The following is a 25,157-nucleotide window of genomic DNA, read 5'->3' on the forward strand; positions in this document are numbered from 1 at the left end:
ATTCTTGCAAAAAAATGAAGTTTACCACTTCTTAGGTTTGGGGGTGTTTACCCTTTTTTAAAATTTTTGTAAGCACTGCAAATATTGCCTTTTGGCCAATTCTCGTAGCAGCCTTAATATGCAATCCCCAAAATCGTCTAAATTGAATTGCGTCATTTGCATCAATTCCGTCACTTTCCGAATGCTGGATCTTAAGATTACATGTCAGCCCGCGGGTATGTGTTGAAGGTAATCTTATCTAAAGATTCCTTATATTTCTGGGAGGTGATTCAAATTATATTTTTTTTGGGATTTGAGTGCTGGAAAACAAAGTTTCATTGAATGGTTATACCCTTAGTTGTGAGTGTTGCTAGGATTCAGCATTTTCGATAAAATTTATTTAAAATTTTCACAAAATAATCTATCCTCACCTCCCCTCCTCACATATCCATTGCTTCTTTCTTACACTTATTTCCAACTCACATTATTATTCCAGCTTTGTACCAAGTTCATTCCGATAGAAGGTGCATTTAGCGCAGGGTAACCTCTTTCGAGGGAGATAGAATCCGCTAGACGGTCATTTGATAGCCCTTGGGCTCCTCACGGATCAGGCCTATGACCGAGAGGAATGTTGCAAGCAATCCAGACGAGCCGCCCCCGCTACTGATCGGGACAAAGGCTAGAGAGGATTTCAAATTCAACTATATTTTATTTTTATTTTATCCTCAAGATTCATTCTTCTTAAATTTCATCAGATTATTCCACGTGAAACGCTCGGTACTCTTAAGGAGCCGTAGAGTTCTAAAAAGTCAGCAAGTTCACAACCGAAGCCCTGATTTCCTACATCCTTTTCTGACTTCCCATTCAATTCAATGATAATCTACGATGGCTCAGAATGCACATTGCATATGGTTCCATTTTCTAGATTTATCAAGCAAACTTATATAATAAAACGGCAATTGCATGAAGGATCACGCTTTATTATTTATCCTATGAATTGAACTCTACACAAAAAGAGCAGTAGCAAAGGATTTTTCACAAGCAGCTTTCTGATTCCGCTAGTACGACCATAAACGTTTAAAACATCTGAAGCTTCTTTTAAATATAAATTTATTATTTCCTTCTTAGTATATTTTACAAAATCTTCCACTTAACTACTCGACCAGACACAAAGAAATAAAGCAAATAAGGAAATCCTGCCTCTACAATCCAGAAATGGATCAAAACTTGAGGACATCTCTAGTGTCAATCTGCTATGGAAGAACACACTCGATTTATTCGTAATTAGAAGTGCGTACAAAATGAAAATAATGTGCGAACTACTTGTATTGACCAAAGAGAAAGAGTTTTCATCGCTATCCCAAGCACGAAGAAATGAATTTTCATGCGCTAGAGAACTCATGTCGACACTAAAATCTGGGGACATAGTTCTTAAGATTTGCATATAAGCGATATAAACAGTTCATTATGGTAATATTATATTCAAGGGAAAGTACAATCACAACACAAAATAGTAATCCATACGCGATTAAAAGTAGTTTTAATAGTTTCCAACAAAAAAAACATATTCTAACGTCTTAAATCTGCTGCGAACTTATTGCAATTTCGACTTATCCGCTGCGATTTTCGTGAGCAGCCGATTTCCCGCCAGGAATGTGACAATTGACGTGATAATGAGGAGGCGAAGCGTTTCAAACATATTCAACTGAAGCCAGAACAAGCCGAATATGCTAAGGGTGGCTCCAAATCCAAGGTGGAATAGAAGGACACTGGGCCTGAATGAAAAGTTGCTGACATTAATGCCAATCTTACCCCAGAGAATAAAGAGCAGGAGCAATGGGGCAGCAGCGATAAGAGTGAAGGTGTTTGAAACGAATGTTGATGGGCGTTTCTCTGGTTGACGGAAAATATGCGTAATCTCGGGCAGCATCTGGTTGCGAGGTGTTGCTGTTCGGAAAATGAAAGTGGATAAGTAAAAGGCACAACCCAGCTTTTTATTTTCTGGTCAAGAGAGATTTAACCAGAAATACTTACGTGTTTTGATCTCCTTCTCCTTCTTGAATGCCAAGTGAATGTCGGCGATATTCCAGTTAAACGAATTCGACAGCGAGCTATCACCTACAATCAAATCCAACGAATAATCGCCGGACTTGTATCTAAAGTCAGCACCTCGCAATCCAATGTCAATGTAAAATTTATATGCTCTTGCTGCGTCCTGATCGGCAATGAAGATAATCTCTTCGTCAGTCTCCTTGTGCGAGAGGCGAATAAATGCCTGTTGTACTTGCATCACTTTGTTGGTAGTCTCATCGGAGAGGGCAACTTTCACAAAAATGCTCTGCGTGCTATCTGCTGTCAGTGGTTCAGCCAGTTTTACTGGGAAGGTGATTGTGTGCTTTTTGGCCGCCGATGACAAGTCTGAATCGCCAACAGCAATTTCTAATGATTGTACTTTGACTCTTCCCAATACTTTGAAGCTGAGTGATTGTGTGTAGCTGTTCGCAGCGATTTCAACAGCATAAGATCCACGGGCTGGCTTGTACGTGGAGAGATCTGCGCTAAAGACAGTTTTGTCGGAACTGCGTGCAATGAATGAGACCTTTTCTGCCAGCACGGCTTTATCGGCTTTATGTAGGACTTTCCCGAAAATATTCGATGGAGATGGAGACAAAGCTTGACCCAACAAGTCAACTACTTTAATATTGATCATTGGAGATTCGGCTTGCAATTGTCCGTTCCCAAAGTTCTGTATGCATATGGGTGCAACGGATTTCTCTGCGGCAATCGATTTGATTGCCTCGACTAGGACATGAGCTCCTTTTGATGTGATCACTGAACGTCGACTCAAGAAATACGAGGCGAACTTCACAGCTTGTTCTGCCGTAATTGGTGCTGGTTTGTTCTGAGCCTTTGTGATCCTGAAATAACACAATATTGAAGACTTCAATTTGTAATATAAGGAAGATGACTTACTTGAACGCTCCATTGATAATTAGAGCCGTAATTGAAAGTCCGCCTTCAAACTGGAGCATCTTTCCGTCGACTTCATCGGCCTGTACAATAGCATCTTCAACCCGATCGACTACGAACGCAGCCGGAGCACCCAGTTCAGCCGATATATGGAAAGCATATCCCAAACTGCACAATCAGATCGAAACTTAATTAGAACAAACTCGTTGGTGTTGTAATTTGCTTTTACCTGTTTAGTGAATCATCTTTTTTCAAAATAGTCTGCAGGTTCTTCGCGAGCTTATCAGCCGAGGCCTTATCAACTGGTACAGCCAATGTTTTGGCCGTGAACAAATTGAAATAGATTTCTTGTGCTGTTGAAGAGTCTTTCTGTAGCGACGCCGACACTGTTGTGCGGAAATTATCAGGCAATTTCGTTGTACATGCCACAGCTTTATGTATACCGACAGCGTAAAATTTTTTCTCGAATTCCTACAACAACAATGAGGAAAACTTGAATTAAAAAGCGTGTTCCGTACTTGCTTTAAACGTATTGAAAGTGGAGTGAAGCAACCCCCGCCTTACATTCAATTTTGAAGATTCGTAAAAACTCAGAAGATTATTGCAGGCATGTTCCTTTGCGCGTGCGGGAACGTCTTTTAAATTGATGGCGGCGTAGTAGAGCGTTTGCAGATCGTCCGAAAATATCGCTTCACTGAATATGCTTTGAAATCTTTCCAAATCGACTGCACTGAGATGACTTTCCACTGTTTTGTCCGTGTACGATTGATAAATGAAGCATGAGATGAGGAATAAAACTGGAAAATAAAATGCGTTAGGGTCTAATTTGGTCTTGTAAAAAATATTTTTGGAAACTCTGGGAGCCGAATGATAGCTGTAAGATTTGTTTGATAAAGCATTGAGACCATGGCTAGGATATAGTTTGAGCGAGGTACGCAAAGCTGTTGCAATGAAGAGTTTTTTAGTAGGCCAGATTTTTACGGAGATACAAGAATGTCGATAAAAATGGTAAGAAGTGCTTTAAGACTGAAAATTCTACAATTTGAAATAAAATGGCAGAAGAGAAAATCCTCTTATCAAGTTTTCTAGATGCGGTAGCACACCGAATCGCTTCGCGCAAATCAATCATCGAATATGATTCGATTTGAAAGAATGAATTCAACCAATTCACGGTAGAAAATTATCATTAGAAAAACAATGATGGTCGCAAGTCGGCTATGTTTCAGCTTAAGGATGGATCAACAGACAAGGTCGTGTGAGAATACGACCTTCCTTTGGTGGTCTCTGGAAACTGTCTTCTGATTGGCTAAGAACGTATTGGGGCTAGAACTACATAGATTGATCTGTGAGTGGAAAAAGCGGACGGATGAACTGAAGCAACGGTTCGAGGTCTGTCCTTGGACCGCGGAAAACGCTGAAAAGACCTCGAAAAAAAAGGAAAAGCATACGTTGAGGGTTGTATAGCCAAGAAGGAACTTGGTATTGGGTATTATGCTCCCAATATGCACCTTCAAATTCAAATAGGACTTTCAATTTCATGGCCAAGCTAGGCAGAGTAGACTGAGCCAAAGCATGTGCCCCACTCAATCGAAAAATTACGTTACTTGGAGAAGAGGTGATGCCAGGTGCATCATCAGGGGACGAGCCGCTTGCATTCAATCAGGAGATAGCAACCGTCTGTCAGCGCGCAGCGTGGGTGGCGACTTCTGAGAGCCTTGCAACATGTGAGGACCAATTCTCAAACTTCCTTAATTTATGCGGCGATAAAATCAGCGATGCATGGGAAAATGTTGAGCAAATTGAGCCAATGAAAAAAACAATTGCGGAGAACCAATGACGTAAACTTTCGATAAATTGTCATCACTTGTATCGCGTCGTCGACGCCAGAAGGGTTCAGTTTTAACAACTTTGAAAGTTATGCAGTCCAGATCGGTTCTCTCGTAGAAAAAAATCAGTTGGGCAAAAAACACCCTCTCACCGTGTAAATCTCTTCGTCTGGACGGAATAATAGCAGCTATGGCGCAGAGGTAGTAAAAAAGGACTGATCTACCGGACTTACGTTGTCTTCGGACATGTACACCGCATACGGGGTAATGAGCCCACGAAGAATTTTAGCCAGTCAACCTTAACTCCTTTGTGTTGAAAACGTTTTAAACATCCATCTAAGCTGGATTATGGAAATATCGCCTCTTCAACACCCAACACACTTTCCTCAGCACCTTTCTATGCTAAGTTTGCCCCTGCTCACTCCTTCAGTGAGTATAGGATATCTACAGGAGGCAGCCAGGATGGTGAGAGACGTTCAAGGTCGATACCATCTCTCCGGTACTCTCCTCTACCCTAATAGGCATACTTCTTGCAAATATGGTTCTCTGAATGCGTTCCACGTCCTTGGATAGGGAAATTCCGATGTGAAAAAGCTGATTAGAAAGGTTTTCGTTGTTGACTGCCAGCGCCGAGCGCAACCTACCTACCGCGGGCTATCTTGAGGAGTCTAATCTATCCACACTATTGTCTTAAATCGAGAAAGTTTGATCCCCCTATGCCCCGGACACAGGAGCTTAAGAGCCAGACGTTGCATTTTACGTACATACCTTCCTTCTTACTTTCATCAAATTATTTTGCAAATATGATCTTCTCCAAATAATGACCCCAGGTTATCGGTGACTCCGCGAACGCGATTTCAAATTACCTCGGCTGACTATAACATGATTGAATCTTGCGCGTCCCCCATTACTCAGAGTGAGTTGGGCCCCTCTGTCCCCTAGCATGCTTACAAAATTATCTGACTCCGATAGCCCACGTAGTTGCCAGACACTCCAAAGAGCGCGTTTTGTGCATTTTTGGAAGAAGATCCGATCATTGTTACCCGTTTCTAATCTTGGGGGAATTCTAATTATCTATCAATGTTTATCAACATACCCAACCACTTGAAACTAATTAGAAATATTACTTTATCAGAAAAATATCTTTTCTTCAGTTAAAAAGCTGCCGGGCGTGACTGACAGACTATGCGGACGGCTGCCGGCAAACATTCGGGTAGACTTTATAGCGTCGGACGGCACCTCTCCGCGGAAATTTTAGTGGTTTAGTAAAAAGGATGAGAGTTCTGTTCATATACTTACGTATTTTAAACATTTTGCGACAATTTTACGTGTGCGATCCACGAATCACCAACCAATATCAGTCACAGAACAGACACGTCACCTCAAAACACACCGCACACGAGAAATCTACCAATCAGACAGTTCCCGGCAAGGAGTTTTGAAAGATAGATTTCTCTTCTTCTTTGTAATCAATTGACATTTTCCGACTTGTTGCCAATATCTGGAGCCCAGAACAACATTGGGAATGCGAAATTGGAAAGGGGCATTAATAGTTTACCAGCTTCAAATATATTCGCGGTCATTGCGGTCACTGCCAAGAAATAGTATTAGAACTATTTTCATATTATAAGGAAGAATAACCGAAGTTAATAATAATTTTACCGATGTGCTGACAACGTTATCATTCCATTGCCATCCACACTACGTTGTCAACTTAACGACCAGACCGTCACCTGTCACCCGAATCGGATGACAAGTGAATCAGTGTGGAAGTGGTGGGATCTGCGCTTTTTCCGATAGCAACTTGTTTAAGAGCAGGGCGACGCGGGCAGAGAGATTTCCGTCGCGTCGTGTTACAGGCATTTTCGGATTTCGAGCGTGATTGTGAGTTTGCAAGTTTCCTGGGTGAGCCGTCGTTCGCTGCTACCCATCTTCACGAAAAAGTGCAAAAAGGAAACCAATTATGCTAGCTTTTTATAGTAGTTCCGTTTTTCGTGTTGTTTAGCTGATTTTGCGCTGTTTTATTTTGTCCACTTGAACGATTGTGTTGTGTGATTTTTCGCGCGCCTTCGCCACCTCCATTGGTCGTAACCGGAACCATCCGTTGTCTAGTGGAGCTGCTTGCAGATCAACGGCCGATTTATTACGGAGTCCTACGTTCTGAGCTTTACTTTTGCTCTTGACCGCCAGCTATATCGTGAACTGCGTTGGCCAGAGGAAGGGTGCTCCTCAGGGCTAGTGACGGTACGTGCCGAACTGATAGATGATGCGACGGGGTGTGCGTGGGCGAGGGACGGTTTTGTAGATCAACCGCGTCATAAATGGTGATTGCAAAGGGAGAAGCCACCTTTGCTCCTTTCCCGCGGGCTGGGAAATTTGAGTGCGAGGAAAATTCGGTCCTCTTTGTGATTCGTGTAGATGTGTCCTTTTGCTTCAAACACAAATGACTGTGCACCAGGTTTCGTGTTGAAAGTGTTAACGGCGTGATTTTCGCTTCAGATAATCAGTGAATAGTCAGAGGATAGCTGCTTTCCTGCTTGCTTCAACGCGGAATGGAATGACAGCTGCATCGGTTCTAATTTCAGCAATGACCTCAGCCACAGTCACATCTTGGGCTCTGGCTAGCTTCTAATGAAACTAGCGAAAGAGAAGTACTTCTGCCCCTGCAGTAGAATTAAAGAAATGAAAAAAGACGACATTGGAACCACGTAGCCTCAATAGAACGGAGGAAGGAATAGTTAGCCGGTGGGCAGCACTCGAAAAAAGGAACAGAAGAGATGGCGCGACGGAAAGGAGTTGCTAAGTCGAGTGAGTATTACTCGGAAATTTACCCGACCATATGGTTCGCAAGTTCCTTCTCAAACATTCCTCTGGAATCTTTTGAAACTCCTCAATAATAGTTTGTGATTGGAGAGCTCATGGCTTATTGGCTATATAAGGGAAGTCTCGCAAAACCCTCCCCTACCCTCATCTACCTTCCATCAAATAACAGTATTCACGGACTACATTTTAATGCCCGTCTTCCATTCATTATATCAAACTCTTGCTTGTCCTGCAAGTATATTGTAGGTTTTCACATTGTATCCTTGCCGGTTGTCGCCGATAGAGAAGTTTTACATGAAACTATGTATTGTATTGTCGAGTAGACGCTGCTTTTAAATGCTGAGTGTTACATGTTAAGTTTCGAACTTTCAATGTAGTAGCTTGTGGATTCTTCATCCTTTGACTTTCCTTCCTTCACTAATGATGAAAAAATAAAATTTATTTGAGAGATGGGCATCGTACTGGAGACAGAAGCTTTTTAGCCCACGAAAATGGCACTTGCCGGTACCGTCTGCTATCAGTTCCAAAACTAGCTTTGCAGTGATCAGACGGTGATCCACGTAATTAAGGCAGCTCTATAAACTACGATCACTTTTAGAATCGATCCAAGTTAATTGGACGATCAAAGCATACGATAACGCCTACTAGAGCAAGTTCGCTTACGTCGACCCACTTTCTCGATTACCTCCACTAGTCCGCATCGCGTTAAAGTTTGCAGAAAGGGTCATTAAACTCCCAGGAGTAAATTGCTGCATTTATACATAAATTGACTTATTGATAATTTCTGGATAATCTCTACTTCACCTATGACTTGTCGAATTCTGTGCCTGATAATGTGAGATTCCTGCACTACGCTCAGTAATACGGCTTTTCGTTTCAACTAATTCGCTCCTCTTTCTTCTCAACCGGTCTTGTTCTTATTGCTGTAGTATCCCTAAAACCTCAGTTTTAACAATTCGAACCCACCAACTCATAAACGTTTACTACTTACTAAAGGACTAACTTTCAACTCGCCTCATTATCCTAAATCATTACATTCGTTTTAGATATTCGGCATATACGAGTATTTCCCATTTGATATCTTTCTCGTTTGTTATCGTCGCTTCGTTCGAAATCACTGCTACCGACCCAAGGGCATTACGTGCAAAGAGTACAACTAAATCATCTCTGACTCAGGTTCGTTTTATCCACCGATTTCAGCTCCCAAAATGAGTTGGTGAGCCCACACGAAGTGACGAAAAACATATTGGGCGGAAGTGAAGGAAAGTAACTTATGCGCAAAAGGGGATTCCCTAGTTCTTACTACTCGTATATATAGGACTTCCCTGAATCAGTCTGAGATACCAGAGCAGTGCCACGGAGTATATGCTATTAGAAGCTGAGTAATTCCGAGAAGCATTCTCTTGATGGGGTAGTGTCCTATGAAGCGGTTGATTTTGAAGGCATTTCATTCGACTTCATTGTTCGTATTAGTGTTCGTATCCGTGTGGTAGAAACGCAGCCATGGCGATGATGTAGCCTAATACATATCTTCTATTCCAAATCGGTAATATTTCGGATACGTGCGCAATGGTCGGTGATATACAAGAGCAAGGACTATTAAGAAAGTGATGTTTAACAATGGCACTTCTCCCCTATCACGAAACTGACCTAGCAGCGGAATTTCCGTTGGGTTTAAATTTCATGCCGTTTCTTGTTTGGTATATTATGTTATATGTAGTTGTATACCTACGAGATTTCCCTTTTGTGAATCGTTTCTACACGTTTAGTCGACAACGACAGGCAACAAGTGCATTATAGATTCAGTCAAGGAACCTAGGAATGGGTAGCAACATGCCAAACTGAGCGCGTGGGATTTACGCGAAGGGCAGGACTCTTGATAACTGTAAAATAGCAATAGAATGAAAATGTTTTCATGTGTTCCCTATGTAACTCCTTGGCACTGTAACTTGAACCTCTGTGCCTTTTTATAGATTTTTTTAATGATGGGTGTGCTTTCCATACTATTTTCAAACAGGATTCGCATTCAAGTCTGATATTGTTTACAAATAGATGAATATTTGTTTATATTCTCCTTGTGAGAAATTGTAGTAATATGAGCTTAACTTAACTTAAATCAAAATGAACAAAAGTCATTCATTCCAGTTCAAGTCGATTGGGGACATCCTTTTAAAATCGCTGATGTTTTTTTTATTCGCACTCTCTAAATAGTCCAATCAATTCAGATGACTTTTATTTCTAGTATAATAAAGATGATAAAACGACTTCGACTGGAATCGTCACTTTGTCTCTTTGGCTTTTTTATCGAAATATTTGCATAATCAAAATAGAAGTGGCTGCAGGTAAGATGCAAAATTTGGGATTTTGAGACATTGACTGATATTAAGCTCATTATAATGCAGGCACGTGTTAGCGATTCATGAATTGTTAACTCAACTTTTGATATTTTGCTTTTTGTCCGGCGATTTAGTCAGATAGAAACTTGATCGAATGTGAATTCATCGAAATATTTTGTTAACGATCTTAGATAAACCAGTTTTACGATATCAAGGTAACTTGTTTTGTTCCTTTTGTATTCAGGGTAGAATCAATATTTTATCAAGAAAGAAAGAAAGAAAAATATTGTTTGTATTTTTCTTCGATTGTCGAAAAGATTGTCTGAAGATAGCGGGAGATTTTAACATTTAGAGAAGTTTTTGAATGGAGATCCATTTTACGAAATAATTTTCGAAAATAAATTCCGTAGCGAAAGAACGGTTAGTTACCATTTTCAAGAAAGAATACTTTTTCATTTATTTCATTCAATGTCCCTCTACTTTTCACTTTGCAATGTTTGCAGGCGCAACAGATCAATTACTATCTGCAAGTCTATGAAAAGTGAATGGTTTGCAAGGACAGAAGAACCAAATGAAGAGAAGAGGTGATTCTAAAGCGATTTTTGAGATTTTTATATTACGATAATATTCGGATAGCTCAATGGTTAGGGCGCTAGGCTGTCACAATGAAGATCGCGGTTTAAATTTGGCAGAAGATTTGCATATTAACTGGATGTCTTCAGTCAAATCAGGGGAATAATCACGGGCCAAATTCTGACCACATAGCGTCCTAAATGGTACCGTAGTCCTGTAGTGTACTTTTACGGTCTTGAATGAAGTGCTTTAACACGTTTCAAGGACCTGGTCCTATTGCCAACGATAATCATCATATTAAAACAATTGTCTTTCTGGAAAGATTGACAGACTATCTCAACGCTCCACTTTTGTTATACTAGGTTGATCAATAAATTGTGTGTGCATTTCATTATCCTTCCTAGACTTGAATACATTGATTCCACTGTTGTTTTAATTTATGGATACTGGCCTTGAAGAAAAGAGAAACCGGAAAACTATCGAAATATGCTTCCACGACTGCTATTACCTTTCTGTTTGACGTAAATGGACTAAATCTTTCGAAAGAGGTGAATTTTGCAATGATTTATACTTGAATGGATGAGGGTACTTTGTGTAGGGTTGGGTTATTTTGCCCGATAATGTAGCCTGTTGGCTTATTGTGTGTTCTATCAAACTTATTACTTCAATGGTTTTTCCGATGGTATTTGGATTTATATGAGAAGGTGCCTGGTCCTGGCGAAAAATGTTTTTTTCTTCTGACGAATTTTAACGTCTAACACAAACACAGGCTAACAATAATAATATGAGTTTATTGTTTTGCTAGGCTAGAGGTAATCTTCCAACGAAATTCCTTTCGCATTCCAAAAAAATATGATGAAACTTTCTTGGCGCTTCAAAACCAAAATAGTGACCTCCCGTTCAACAGTTGCACGATCACATTCAAATTTAGCAACCCATATTTCCACTGTTCTAAATCAAGGCGAAAAATGCTTACATACTTGATACAGAATTGTATTATTGCATCAACTTCCCTTCTAAAAATGTCTAAATTATTCTGCTTTAAAGTTAACAGTATCAACAGATTTTTCAGAAAATTAGAATAACATTTAAATAAATAATTTAAACTTGCTGTTAGTATCGACTGAATCTTTGTAATATACTTTTTTTGTGATATTTTCAAGGCTCCATGTCCAACCCATAGGACCTTTATCCATTTGATGATAACGAATACAGGCGGGCATTGTTTATATTTGCACAGCTCACTATCATATCGCGTCTTCTTTTATGGGTCGCAAAATTTTTCAACTTTTCATTCAAAGATGTCTAATTCTTTTTCGGAGCTTGCGCCAATTTGTAGTGTCATTTAAAACACGTGCCTGATTAAGGTTTTGGTTCCCACTTTCCTAAACTTATTTGTGCCGACAGCCTTGCTTTTCGCACTGATTGAACTAAATGTGTTATAGTTTCACAAGGAAAGATACTGTTTGGTTGAGATTTTTTGCTTAGCCTGGGTATACTCTTATTCTCATTGATCTTTAAGCCAATATTTCTAGGGAGAAAAGTGTTTTCCTTCTCTGATTTATTTTACCCCATTATTAGCAAAATGTACTAATTTCTTCGAGCCTATATCGCTACAAATCGAGGCGAAGGCTGAAGAAAGAAGAGAAAAAGGGATCGAAAGCTTCTGATTGAATGGATAGGTGACAAATTAACCTTTCACGGAATTCCATTCTTATTCACTCGAATATTTTTAGATGTGGACAACGTTATGCCTTACTCAAATTCAATTTTAAGTGAATCGATTATTTTGCATTATTCTTCCCCGAAGGCCATATTTACTTGCATATATGCCAAAATGACCTTGGTCGAAACAAAGCCAATAGCCAAAAATAGGTTCGATTGAAGAAATCCAATTCATTTAACTTCGGAGGAGTTCTCTCAGAAATAGACTTTGCCATAAACATTCCCGTTTATTCACTTGAATATTTTTTTAAAAAATCACATCTGCTGTTTGGGAAATTGGCAAAATGAAAACATATGCCAAAGTGGTGAGAAATATATTGAACTCTTCTTCTTGTAGTGTCTATTTTCCTAATGAAAAACACTTTACTAAGGCAAATAATTGGCGAGTCTAAATCGAACAGAGGAGTTTAAGCAAAGAAAGTGGCATCACGCAGATTCGGTACGCAAGGAATGCTTTTTACGCACTTGGATTTCCCTGAGTTAAAAATAAACATAAAACAAACCTCTAACGCCACTTTCAGTTTCATGCAGAGAATTTTGTCGCATACAAGACTTGTGTATTTTTTCAATTTTTCACAGTATTTTCTGGCGAATTCTACATTTTTTTCTGCAAAAAAAATTTGCTTGCAGCCAATACGATCGAAATATGTGAAAAATGCTGAATAAAGAGAGGAAGAGTGACTTTTTAATGTGGAATAAGTGCGAAAAGGGATACAATCTTTAAGTTATAATAAACAAGCCGTTAAAAATCAATTCAGTCAACATTTCTGCCAGTTTAAATCTTGCACTGGATCTAAGTAATCCGTCAGCCTTTGTGTAACTGACGCTATCGCCTACCCTAAATTGCGAATCTCGATAGTATACCTCAAGTAAGATTTACTGTTTTCATAGGATTATGCATTTTTATCTGTATCTAAAACTTCTGATTCTTCTGCTGCAATCTTACCTTAAAGTATTTTCACTTTTTCAACGCTTAAGTGCTTAAACTTACAAATTAGTATTTAATATAGAACATTCAAATCGAAAATGCTAAATGAAACCGTGACGTAATTCTACATTACCTCATTCCATATCTTGCTACACACAACGCCCACTTTGCCTGCTCAATGGTAGTGTGTCTCTCACGTATTTGCAAATCTAAATCTTTTTCAATTGCCCCCTCATTATTGTATGTTGTGAGTGAATTCGTGAATGCACAATGCTTCCAAGGCGATCGAGGCTGCGGCACACAATAGATATCGAGTCTCTCTAACAAGTTAGTTTCGAAAACTTATCAAATTATGATTCTTTCCACCTACAGCTAACATTCAACGCGATCAATGATCGCCCGTCTGTTTGTCTGTCTACCTTTTCCTAGTTGTATACACAAGCTCGATCTGAATAGAGCCGTACAACAAGTCGGTTACGGGCGCAATGATTAATGGTTTTCGTGTGTAATTAGTTATGTAAAGTAAGAAAATTGCGAAACTACCGCTGTCGCCGTTTTGCTGAGTACTAGACGATGTATTTCTGGTCGTTAGACTGCCTTCATAGATGCGCAGAATTCGCACAAACTTGAGTCAAGTATGTACAATGGGAGCCGCATAAAATATTAGTGGGTTCGACTATTATTGCTCTTTAGCATTTTCTAGTGAAATGAAAACGAGCATGATTTTCCAGCACTTTTATACATGTTCAAATGAACGTCAAATTAGGGAAAATTAATTATCAGATTTTTTTCAGAATCCGCGATACTGACATTAATTCTGAAACGTTTTCATGGTCGAACATTTCCTACCAATACTGTATTTTGTGGAATGCTTGAGCCCATACCATGAAGACGGTTTTGTTGCTTGCTTCTTTCGCTTCACACGATCGTGATAAAAATAACTCACCTTATTTTTGCACAAGCAATCATCTATCGTATTTGCGACTTTGGGGGAATTGTTCTCTGTTGTGTTTTGAAACTCCATTCTGTCGAATTCCACTTAAATTTCTTACTGAGTGCTATAGCTGGAGCAATGTACTCTCTATGCCGGTCATAATCGTACAAAATCTTATTTTTAAATCAATGATCAATTCTTTACGATAAGCTGCTGTTAGCTAGGCAACAGGATGATTGAATTAATGACTCACACGTTTGTAAGTTCACTAAACAAACTGATTTTATAAATATTTTCTATCCTTTTTCCAATGACCAAGGAATTTTGAATGTCCTGGCTATCAGTTAATAGATAGAGCAAGGTGACTAAACAGATAAATACTGATTGATTGTCTGCAGTGGATCGATTCAGTGAAAATTTCCCCTTAGAGATCGACTGATATTTTCTAACAAATTTCTAAGTACTTTTTTTTCGTAGATTTATTTATGCATTACATTCAGGTCATGGAAGGTTTCAATGGACTATGTCATCTTTCCACACAAACCTCGACTACGCTGATAATTTCTGCTCGCTCTCTCACCAAGTCATGGACCTTGGCGAAATGTTTCTAGAATTGGAGTAGGAGGCGGGTAGTGTCGAACTGAAGATAATTACCAACAAGACCAAAGTTCTCAATCTGACCATTCATCATCATCATCAATTTATGTATCTGCATAGCGTTGTTTCTTCATGGCGACACCGAACTTGATGCCGCTCAACGTATTAACAAGGCTAAATGCCCTTCGCTATTTTGTTCAAAATCTAAATATTCAATAACATCAAATTGAGACTGTCCACGTCAATATTCTCTCTATGCTGCTATATGGGAGTAGCACATGGGAATTTACTACCACTGTTAATCGAGATCTCCAATTTTCAATCAATTCAACTCATGTCATTAATATGGTTATTCTGCCTGAGAAAATAATATCCTACAATAGATCTGCGCAGCCTTTCCCTAAATTGAAGATAAACAAGTCTGAATGCTCATGAAACAGTACGTTGTCTGTTCTCAGATATCAAACATTTCTCACTTACAATGTGCCGTATCGTAAATCTTTTTGTAGCGGATTCTAATTGTAAACACGCCGGGAAACCGGAAGCTCGGCGCTTTAGGTAGGCTGCTTCATATTGAAGCCTATATTATTGCAATTTTACGGGTTCAAGGACAGACAGTAAACCGATCTGAACAAAACCTTAAAACCAAACCCTAACAGTTTAACTACTCAGAAGGTATCATCTGGGTCCAACTCGAATCCAAGCTCTCCTACAACATGTTGGTTTCTAATGGAGATGAAATTGAAATTCAATCCACCTGCTATTGAGGTTCATGATTGCCGTTAGCCCTGCAAATTCTTGAAGGGAGTTGTCGTTGATTCGTTGCCTTCCTTTGGATTGCGTATACCATACATGAATGTGTTTAAAGTTGATTTTATTCTCTTCTTTAAAAGACTAAGAGGAAAAGTGAAATACAAGCATCTATAAAGCAAAATAGAGCAAGTGACGAATCATATTTATAAATTTGCATCCTACCCTTAGGGCGCGATCATGGAATGGTTTGGGTGCATTCGATGACTTTCGCGAGTCTGTTTCATTGATATAGTTGCTTCTGGAAATTTTCGATTCATTTTTTCATTCATAGTTTCAATATTTGGCATGTAAATATTATGAAAACTTTCTGACTACAAACGACTCAAATTTGGATTCATATATTGAAGATTTTTCATTGCACTGAATCTTTAACATAGTGTAAATCAAATATAGTAAAAGTTTCATTTTAAAATTATACCTCGGCAATCTCCAGTAGGTCTTATTTTACTTCAATAATAAAGAAGGTGCGTATTAAATGTTTTACCCTTGCAACTGCTCAAGCACACAATCAGCTGTAAGTAACACAAGGAAAAGAACAACCTCAAATCCCGTTTATATGGAATTTCTTTATCGTTTCAACGAAACCAGAGTGACGCGGAATTTCAGATTGAAAAGGCTGTTCTACCTACATGAGGAGGTTGTCTGGCCAGTTTTTTCCTCGTGCGGCGAGTGGATGGCGGCCACGATGGACGATGGATGTATCATTATATATTTCGCAGCTAGGTATTGTTGCTATCGATGCCTACATTATATTATTGGTTCGCGAAATTGGTAAACTCATTCATTTGAAGGTTGAATAGAAAAAATACTTTCAACTGCGAATTTCAGTCAGTTATGCTTCGTGATTCCTCTAGTTTCGTGTTTTATATTCAGCACTGCTGGACTGCTGTGCTGCATTCAGAAGCAGGGGGAATTTCAAGTGATTTATTAATCCAAGGAATCTTTCGATTTGGCTACAAATGCTATCATATTTAGGTTAGCTGTGGTCTCTCCCAAACGCTTTACCTGAAATGTTTTGATGGATAATAATTACAAATTGTGAGCGACGAAATATATTTTTGGAAAGCTCCTTGTAATTTTAGGGGGAGTGCTACGAAGAAGAAGAAAGTCTTGAAGCATCTTTAATGTGAGGTGCTTAGCATAAGAATTCAGACTTCCCAGAAAGTTGGAGTGGAAGGTTCCAATTTTAATTAACGAAAAGGCGTCAGCTTTGTAGATCGATGTGAACTTCTTGACTTAGCTCTAAGCTAAAGACTTGGAAAGAGTGACCGAAATCCAAAATGCATTATGGTATTATAAGTGCATAACTTAATGGAGATAATTTTCAAATGCATATTTGCTAGCGTGCATAATATATATCACCTAAATGTGTTCAAAACACTACGATTGACCTTTTTATGTGAGAATATGCATATTTTGAAACTTGCCACCGGTCTAGCGTATACCTATAAATAATATTAAATTCACGGTTATACAACCATACCATATTTTATCCATATCGAACGAATAAAATATTGTCAACAAACGCCTAATCCATTCGTGGCATTTTTCCCTTCATTTTCGTCTAGCTTTTCTAGTGTGCAAGCTAACTTCAAACTTTGCTCGCTTCTAATCAATTTCCTGCCTTCTTTCTTCTTGGCTTCTTAATTCTTATTCCTATTTTCTCTTTTGAATTTGAATATGGAAATTATTATCATTTTAATGCCCAATAGACCATAGTAGCACGTAAACGATGATGTCACAAACCAAAATAGAATCTCAAGGCTTTTAGAATCGAAAATACTTTTGAATTAAAAAAATTGGATGACAACTTTTTCAATCATTGGTAGAATGCGAAATTGCACTTGGTTCTGTCGAAGATTTTGTTGCTTCGGTATTTTTCGGTATTGTAGAAGGCAATCCTAAAAATTTTATCTAGAATGCTCATTTTAATAATTACTACGGAATAACTGGACCATTAATAACATGGGCTGATTAAATTATAATACTTTACAAATAGAGGAATTCATTACCAAATCGAGGAAAGTCTGATGGCAAATTTTCGTGAAAAATTAAAATAAAGATCTCTTCGCTGTTTGTCTTTTTGGACCATCAGTTTCAATTAATCGAATAAACCGAACCTCTATCACACACTTCCCCCTATCAAATTTGTTCTGCGTAGAAATTATTAAAAATGGTAACAAGAAGCTAATTACTGATATTCATAAAGAAGATTTGAATATAAGTAATTTGATAGCGCACATTTAAATTGGAAAATACGAGACAACGAGGACTGAGTCAATGACGTCTAAAGCTCCAGACAGATAACAGAAATTATGATAATATTGAGAGGAAACTCAAAAACGAATCGAAAACAAACCGGCAACAGGAGACGTTTGTCTGAATGGCGAAGACAAAACACCATGTTTCATGTCGCCAGTTGGAGTAAGCAACAAGTTGGTTGTTTAACACTTAACTTGCCGCAAAATGCGCACATATGCACAGATTTTTGAATTTGGTTTAAATTTCTGTGTTTTCTGCAGAAAAGTGGTTGTTGGTCTCGAAGTTGTAAAACAATGACATTTCAACTTACCTACATATAACTAATTATAATTTTGTATGATCAATTAGCATAACGCATTCCCACCTAGTTAGATTCCTTTTCAAAGCCACTCGATTTGTCAACATTGAAATCTGAGGCTCCTAATATATTCTTATATTCTACTCATTTTGGGCTACTGAAATGGTGTTTGTAGGTTGAAGCCGTTTTGAGTAAGTACGAATATAAATTTGTGATTACGGAGTCAATACCCACAAATTCCCCCAAATTATCACTTCTCAAGAGAAACCAATCACAGTTTTTGTCCAATGAGGAAACTACAGGCAGCAAAACCTGGTATGATTCAGTTTCTAGTTCAGCACGCCATCAAGCGTACCGCAAACGGTTGGACGCTTGAAACTGATCATTCCACACAAAGCGGAAATCGAGTCATTCATTGCCAAATCTGACGATAACTCCAATATCAACATAAGATCATGAATGTATGCCGCTGCAAGGTGCTGTGGATCAGACAGCGGTGAAGGATGCAAGAAGTCCAGATGAGTAATCCTCAACCTGTTGTAGATTGTAGTCGAGGTAGTGTTGTCTTGTAATGCGTTGGTTACGATGCTGACTGCACGGTTAAACCTGAAATGCTTCTTCTCCCCTTCACCTCGTTCCATTAAGCCCCTGGTAGATGTTGTTATGAAGATGAGCAAAGAAATTGTCGTCGTTGTGAGTGGACGAGTGGAATATTTGAACGCTTCAATTCATTGCCATTCTGTTCTCGTATTTTTCGCAAATAGGTGTCCAATCATCCATCTGACCGGTCTGCGATTTTCTCGCATGTATTGTTGATATGTCGGCTATGATGATAATGGCATCACAAACACAATGTTGCTAGTGCCGCCAGTTTGTCCGAACAAGAAGCATATTAATTCCATTCTGGTAAGAGGACATAATGTATTGAGCTTCTCTAGCTCGCAACAGATACATAAGTCCCCAAGCACAGGATGGTGACGGCGACAACAAACCGGCCAAGTCATAAACAATCCAAGCCCTGGCCACAATTTTGAACTCCTAGCGATACATAGGCTGTCACTGTTGCTGTTGATGCCCCAATGGCGTTGTCTGGTCTAAGACCGCCGTGAAGTCATTTATGGGTGCCTACTTGGCCTCTCCTGCACTGTTATGATTCCATCGCGTATCGTCTTTCAGGCGTCAAGTCGTCGCAGATAGTATGTACTGGGATCGTTTGGACTGATTTTAACACATAAAGTGCCACAGGTGTTTGGATAGAATGATTTTAAAATGTAATGATTTTTTCGCAGCAACTAAAAAGTCAATTACATGCAGAAAAATAATAATAGGAGCAAGTGCCTAAATATTGAAGCTTAAATTCTTACTCAGGTTGTCGTATGCTGTTGTAATGATTTTTACTTCCTACTACTTTTTTACTCCCTCTATTTCCAAATTTGTTCAAGTTTTCATCTGCTTTTCGGGCAGAGAATTGAAAATAATCATTTCCCCAGGAATGATATCAGATCGAATGGGCTACAATTTAATACTTTTATCCAACTTTATTACTTCATACCATTCGCATTGGGTTTATAACATCATTAGCAACAAGTGACTCATTTCACGAAAGTGCCATTCATGAAGTTAGTCTGCTTCGACTATCAACAAATAGTCGGCGCTGTCTCTGTTATTGGGAAAGTTATTAAATCGTTTTATGAATGGTTTTTTTCACCCTCATCATCACCACTACATTGCGAAACTGTTCTACATCACAATATTTCCTACATATATTCCTATTTTCCTGGCAAATATAAAATAAGTTGGAAAACGAATAGTAATTCTGAGAATTCGCCGCTTAAACTATGATAGATTAATTCGTGGAATTACTTTGAAAATAGCGTTGGTATAAGAAAATTTGTATATTATATTCTGGATTATTTACAACTAGTACAGACAGATAGTTTGGGAAAAAATTGCAAAAGGAAATTGCAAGGTATTGGTGGGAAAATTACTGTTCTAATGATGTTCTGAAGGTTTACGAGTATCGGGATATTTCGGGACAATGGATGACGTTTGTTTTCTTCAGATAAAAAAAATATAAATTGTGAGATGATAATGCGTTCGTCATTCTCATCGCGTGTCTCAAGGTCTTTACCCCCATTGCACCAGTAGCCGTTTGCCTTTTCGTCGACCTAAGATCATCCACAATGGCGATATACTCGTAGTAGTCGATAGGAAATTATAGACGTAGCCCTTGACATCATACCATCGAATTTCTTGCAGAGTACAGATATAGATGCGCCTTTTCTGTTTGACACTTGCAAATTCCTCCACCTTACCGAGAGGTTATAAATATTTAGAATACAGACAACAATTTGTGTGGTCCGTATTATTTTGTTTTTGCGTCCTGACGCCAAGCTTGCGTCAAGAAACTTTGCTCATTTGTCGGCATATCCAGAGCCTCGCCTTGTCGCCTCAATTGAGCTGAAAGTCCCCATACTCTTCCGAGCATGATATTCTTAATTGAATTGATCTGGTCTTTTTAAATTTCGTATCCGACGTCAAATCACGATACAAATCCCACTGCCACCAATGAGATTTGAGCCGCGGTCTTCCGTACTTCACCCTTGTTCTCTAACTACTCAGCCATCCGGACACTGCGGAAATTGGTTGAACAAATTCCTCCATTGAAATCTGCTCGAAATGCTTCCTGTCATCTGCCCGTTGTGGCTCGTGGGTCATTAAACAACGTGATTTTAACACAACGCTGGCGTCAATTTTTGATGAGTCGATACAGGTCTTTTCCACTGTTTCATGCCTCCAGTTTATCGTAAAAGTACTCATTCACAGCTGAGTCGTCTGATATCCGACATGCAACCACGATTATAAAAACCTCTCCCACCAGTGAGATTTGAACTTCCGCTACGACGCCCCAGCGCTCTACACACTTCAGCCATCCGGATATATTGTGGAATTTTAGTAAGGTGACTTTCTTTTTGGAGTCATAATTTTTACTTTGTATCCATTCAGGTGAAGCACAAATTGCCTCGCGGTGTTGTGAAAGCTGGCCAAAGTTTCTGTGTCGTCCGTTTTACCCAACAGGAATCCTACTGTGGTATGGACACATATTTTCCGAATGACGATGTTAGGAATAGATTGATAGATTTAATTTTGTATTCAGATTTAAGACACTGATTTCGTCTTCGTGGGCGATTAGCGCTTGGATAGGATTGTCTAAATTCGCGACAATTTGAAGGAAGCTAGTGTTGAATTTCCAAAATCTCTCGAGCAGTGTGTTAGCGTAAAGAATTTGTATATAATTCCAATCCTTTCGCCGTATGGGTTGAATCTGTTTTTTTTTTCTGTTTTTAATTTTATTGAGTTTCTTATAAGGCAGACAGTGAAACACCTCTCAAATTCCTGCATCTAATCATTGAGGGAAAATGCTATTATTTTCGATTTTTGTTTTAAAAATATGTAACTATGTCATTCATGCTGCTTTAACTGATTTATTGCAAATACTTTTTTTCTAGTATAACAAAATGCTGTCACCCAAGTAAGCGTTCATATTATAAACGTAAATTGGATTACTAACACCCAGAGAATAGATAAGAATAGGAACATATACTATATAGGTGAATACCGGCCATTCAAAGACAGAAATAAAAAAAATATTTCTTCACTATTTTCTTTTACAGAAATTTTATATCTACTGCACTCTAATCTCGCAAAGATTTCTCCTCGGGAAACGATGAGAACCCCATACCTTATGTATTGTAGTTACTCGTAGCTTGTTTTGATTCACTTCTTCCACATAGGCACGACCATTAGCTCAGGTTTACATTGAAAATTTAATCTTACGTTGTTAGTGTAACTTATTAGGACCATTGATGGTTAGCGTACATAAAGGATGGGGTCATTGAAAGGAGTGCATCGAACACTTTGCAAGCAAAGACTTGTGCAGAAGAGATTGAATGAAAAGAAAACCTGCTTCACTAGAAATATATACAGAGGACGGAGTGTAGGAACACAGTTGGAACACAGCAAGGAAAAAATATCAATGAAGTTATGAAGATCTAACAATCATTTAAATTATAATGGGTCAAAACGTTAGGTACATATGTGATAAAGATATTTGATTTACCAAGATTAGCTTAGACCAGTTTTCTACTTGCAATGCAAAAATTGTTTATGTCCTTCATTCCTAATGAAAAACAAAAAGCTTTTTCTACAAAATTATCTCTCAGTCAAGAATTCCCAGCAAATATTCAAAACATTATAAAATAAATGGGTATCATATCCGATACATTACTTTTTCTGAGAATATTTCTGTTTTTGTTAAGAAAAATAACCTTTTCTATTTTTTTTTTTTTTCTTAAATCCTTCCACGCGTTCTAATCCCTCTCTGAATGGGCATCATTTGGCATTAAGTCATTCTCTAATTCCACACTACCTTACCCATAGATTGTTGCACTTCAATTATCCATCTAATTCCACACTTACTACACATTTTCAATTTAAATTATTGCAAATGTCCCCCGTATCCAATCAAATCGTTGCTCATTCGTCATCGTTATTTAACTCATACGCTAACTGCTGTTGGTATTGTTGCTGTTCTTCCAATTTGCATTACGTAGTTTACTCCTCTCGTGCTAAATTAACCGAAAACAATTACGTGACGTAATTGCATAGCAAGTAGGAAGCGAATAGCACAAATATTCCGATTGGGCTACAATAATAAAGCAGCAGAAAAAAGCAAGTTTTAGCTAAGCGACTACGTCTCTGTATGTAGGTGATTGGGAGAGCAGTGGCTAGCTATCCGTTCTTGCAGTATTCACATTTAACATATGCGTGGAAATCAATATATTCAGCTCAATATAGCAAGGAATGTGTGTAGCTATTAGATTGCTATGACATGTGTTGCTTATGCAGAATTCCGGATTGTCGAGCCTGTTGCTCACCCGCAGGTCAAGCTTGTTTTTAAATCTTTTTTTTTTCTTCCAAATGCCTAACGTCCGTCTCTTCGTGCACACGCGGCTACTAAAGTATAGAAATCAAGAACCACTTCCAATACACTTGCAGAAAAAGAGTATTCTAGTAAAATATCCAAACGAAAAAAAAACGATTATGAATAGTCAAGTTGTGCTTAGAAAATAGCCGCCCGCCATGTAGGCGTCTTGAACGATTCTTGTTATGATTTCCAGTGCTTTAGAGCCTTTTTGAGTGCGGTTGTTCTACATGTTGCCGTCTTTAGCACCACTGGTTTTTGCTTGCAACTTATGGGCACCTGCCACTCAAATCTCAAATTCGTTACGTCGAATGCAATATACTAGTTTACATACATAATAATCAAAATGCAAGGTCAAGGATGCACTACATAGATAGAAGTGAAGAGTTCCATTAGTGTTAAGTTAACTGGGTTTTAACTTGCTTGGGCTGCAAATGTGCCGATTTTATTTGCAATTGAAGAAATCTATTTTCTTACGTCGACAGTCTTTATATTCACGAAGTATTGGAATTAGCTTAATATAGTATAACATGCTGCCCGCATAGTACCGCTTCAACACCTCTACTTCCACTTCTCGGCTAGCCGCATTGCTAGTTCACGGATAACCCCACCTCCCCCTTTTCTTTCTGTGTCTGTTGCTTGCCATGCTGTAAAGCTCAGCCAGTCAGCATTTTTTTTATTACGCACCTAGCTGGGGCCATTGCTTACTGTTGCTGCCCCAGAGCCTCTACTCAAAACAACAAAATCCAACGAATGCCTGAAAAGAGATCAACAAAATCGAAAAAAAAATATGACGAAAGCCTCGGAATCACGAAGAAAAATGTAGAGGGGGCGGGTAGTCATTGAACGCGACGAAGACCCAGAGAGGAAAAAAGAAAATGAAGAACACAACAGAAAATGTGTGTTTACATAGCGAGGTTACGTCGGAGATTCCCTCTTTGAAATTGCCGTTTTTCTTTAGCACACACGACGGCTATATCTATATCTTATCTAGACTCTGACATAGTATGTGTTGGCTCAGTGTGGCTTTCCAATACGTATGGTTTGGTATTTATTTTTGTCCACTGTACTGTTGCACACATGCCTACAAGTGGCTAACAATATATTCTTTAATTTTTCTGGATTTGATGCCAGTGTTTCCATCGGCGACTGTAGATTGCGAACAGTGAATCATCAAAGCTTCAACATTGTTTACTTTTCAATATAATTTGTGATAAATGTACTCGGAGTAGACATTTTATATATATATACATATCTATACTGTTGGTGTTCAGATAAGTAAGATTTACATCCTTTTGAATTTTTTTTATAATTATTTTATTTTCCAAAGCTCATTTATAAAAGAGTCAATCGGGGTGGTGGTTCTAATCAGACGATAGTATTGATTAAGGCTTAGTATAAAAACGAAAACAAAAAAAGTATATTGACCCAATATTACTTACCAAACAGACCTACTAGTTTTTTTCTAGATGAATGTGAGTGATTTATAGGGCGCGAGCAATGATTAAATATATTGACTAGCTTCCTTAGACATCTGTTGAGAGGTGCATAGAATGTGTAGAATGATTGCGTTGTAGGGCTCCGCTTACTAAAGGATTGAATGAAATGCTGGCCTAAAAGAAATTGTAAAAATTTGTTCCTGGAAGTCTACCTGGCAACACATTTGTTTCGCTTAACAACCGGCGTTTCATGGTGAAAATTACATGATACATAACGTCGTCTTGTCTGCTATTCAGTACAGGCCCAGTTCCTAGAGTCTATCTATTTATTCACATTTTCTTCTTGTGTTGGTGCCTTTTACTATTCAGCACAGTGTTGGATTCCGCTGCCAAGTGAATCGAAGACGTCAAGTTGGCGCCATACAAATGATTGCCTTCATATACTATACAACAACAAAAGAGCACATCAGTCGGCCTTTAAGATGTGTATTTGTAGGAATACCGAGAAAAGGTGGTTGAAGACAAACAGCCCAAACCTATCACACTAGAGGACGAGCAGACGACACGAGTTTATCAGTTGCATGGGTTTCCATGACCGGCGGGAGGGTACATCAGTGAGGAGTATAGTTGTAGTTCGGCAAGCTCTGGTGTGAAACGATAATGAAAGGTA

The 25,157-nt window shown here is 38.6% G+C and overlaps 2 protein-coding genes across 2 annotated transcripts in view; one reads left to right on the top strand and one right to left on the bottom strand.

Moving 5' to 3' along the window:
• Positions 1 to 1,075: 1,075 nt before the first annotated feature.
• LOC119659303 (dolichyl-diphosphooligosaccharide--protein glycosyltransferase subunit 2) lies at positions 1,076 to 6,229 on the bottom strand. The gene is made up of 6 exons (XM_038067316.1): positions 6,075 to 6,229; positions 3,514 to 3,746; positions 3,179 to 3,420; positions 2,953 to 3,117; positions 2,014 to 2,897; positions 1,076 to 1,926 (listed from the first exon to the last, which is right to left on the bottom strand). Exons 1-6 carry the CDS (start codon positions 6,085 to 6,087, stop codon positions 1,574 to 1,576), a joined length of 1,890 nt encoding a protein of 629 aa, XP_037923244.1. The 5' UTR covers positions 6,088 to 6,229; the 3' UTR covers positions 1,076 to 1,573.
• Positions 6,230 to 6,553: 324 nt separating this feature from the next.
• Positions 6,554 to 25,157, top strand: part of LOC119659519 — a 51,122-nt gene continuing 32,518 nt past the window's right edge. The window contains exon 1 of the mRNA XM_038067650.1: positions 6,554 to 7,583. Within this exon, the coding sequence (XP_037923578.1) occupies positions 7,553 to 7,583 (31 nt within the window). The 5' untranslated portion in view covers positions 6,554 to 7,552. The remainder of the gene's footprint in view (positions 7,584 to 25,157) is intronic.

This window comes from Hermetia illucens, chromosome 6 (assembly GCF_905115235.1).
Source record: "Hermetia illucens chromosome 6, iHerIll2.2.curated.20191125, whole genome shotgun sequence".
Classification (NCBI taxonomy): domain Eukaryota; kingdom Metazoa; phylum Arthropoda; class Insecta; order Diptera; family Stratiomyidae; genus Hermetia; species Hermetia illucens.

What these genes read in the sequence shown, in the direction of transcription:
- LOC119659303 (XM_038067316.1), bottom strand. An exon ending in ACGAATCTTCAAAATTGAAT is followed by an intron (nt 3,421 to 3,513) that starts GTAAGGCGGGGG and finishes TTGTTGTTGTAG; the next exon opens with GAATTCGAGAAAAAATTTTA. An exon ending in GGAGAAGGAGATCAAAACAC is followed by an intron (nt 1,927 to 2,013) that starts GTAAGTATTTCT and finishes TTTTCCGAACAG; the next exon opens with CAACACCTCGCAACCAGATG.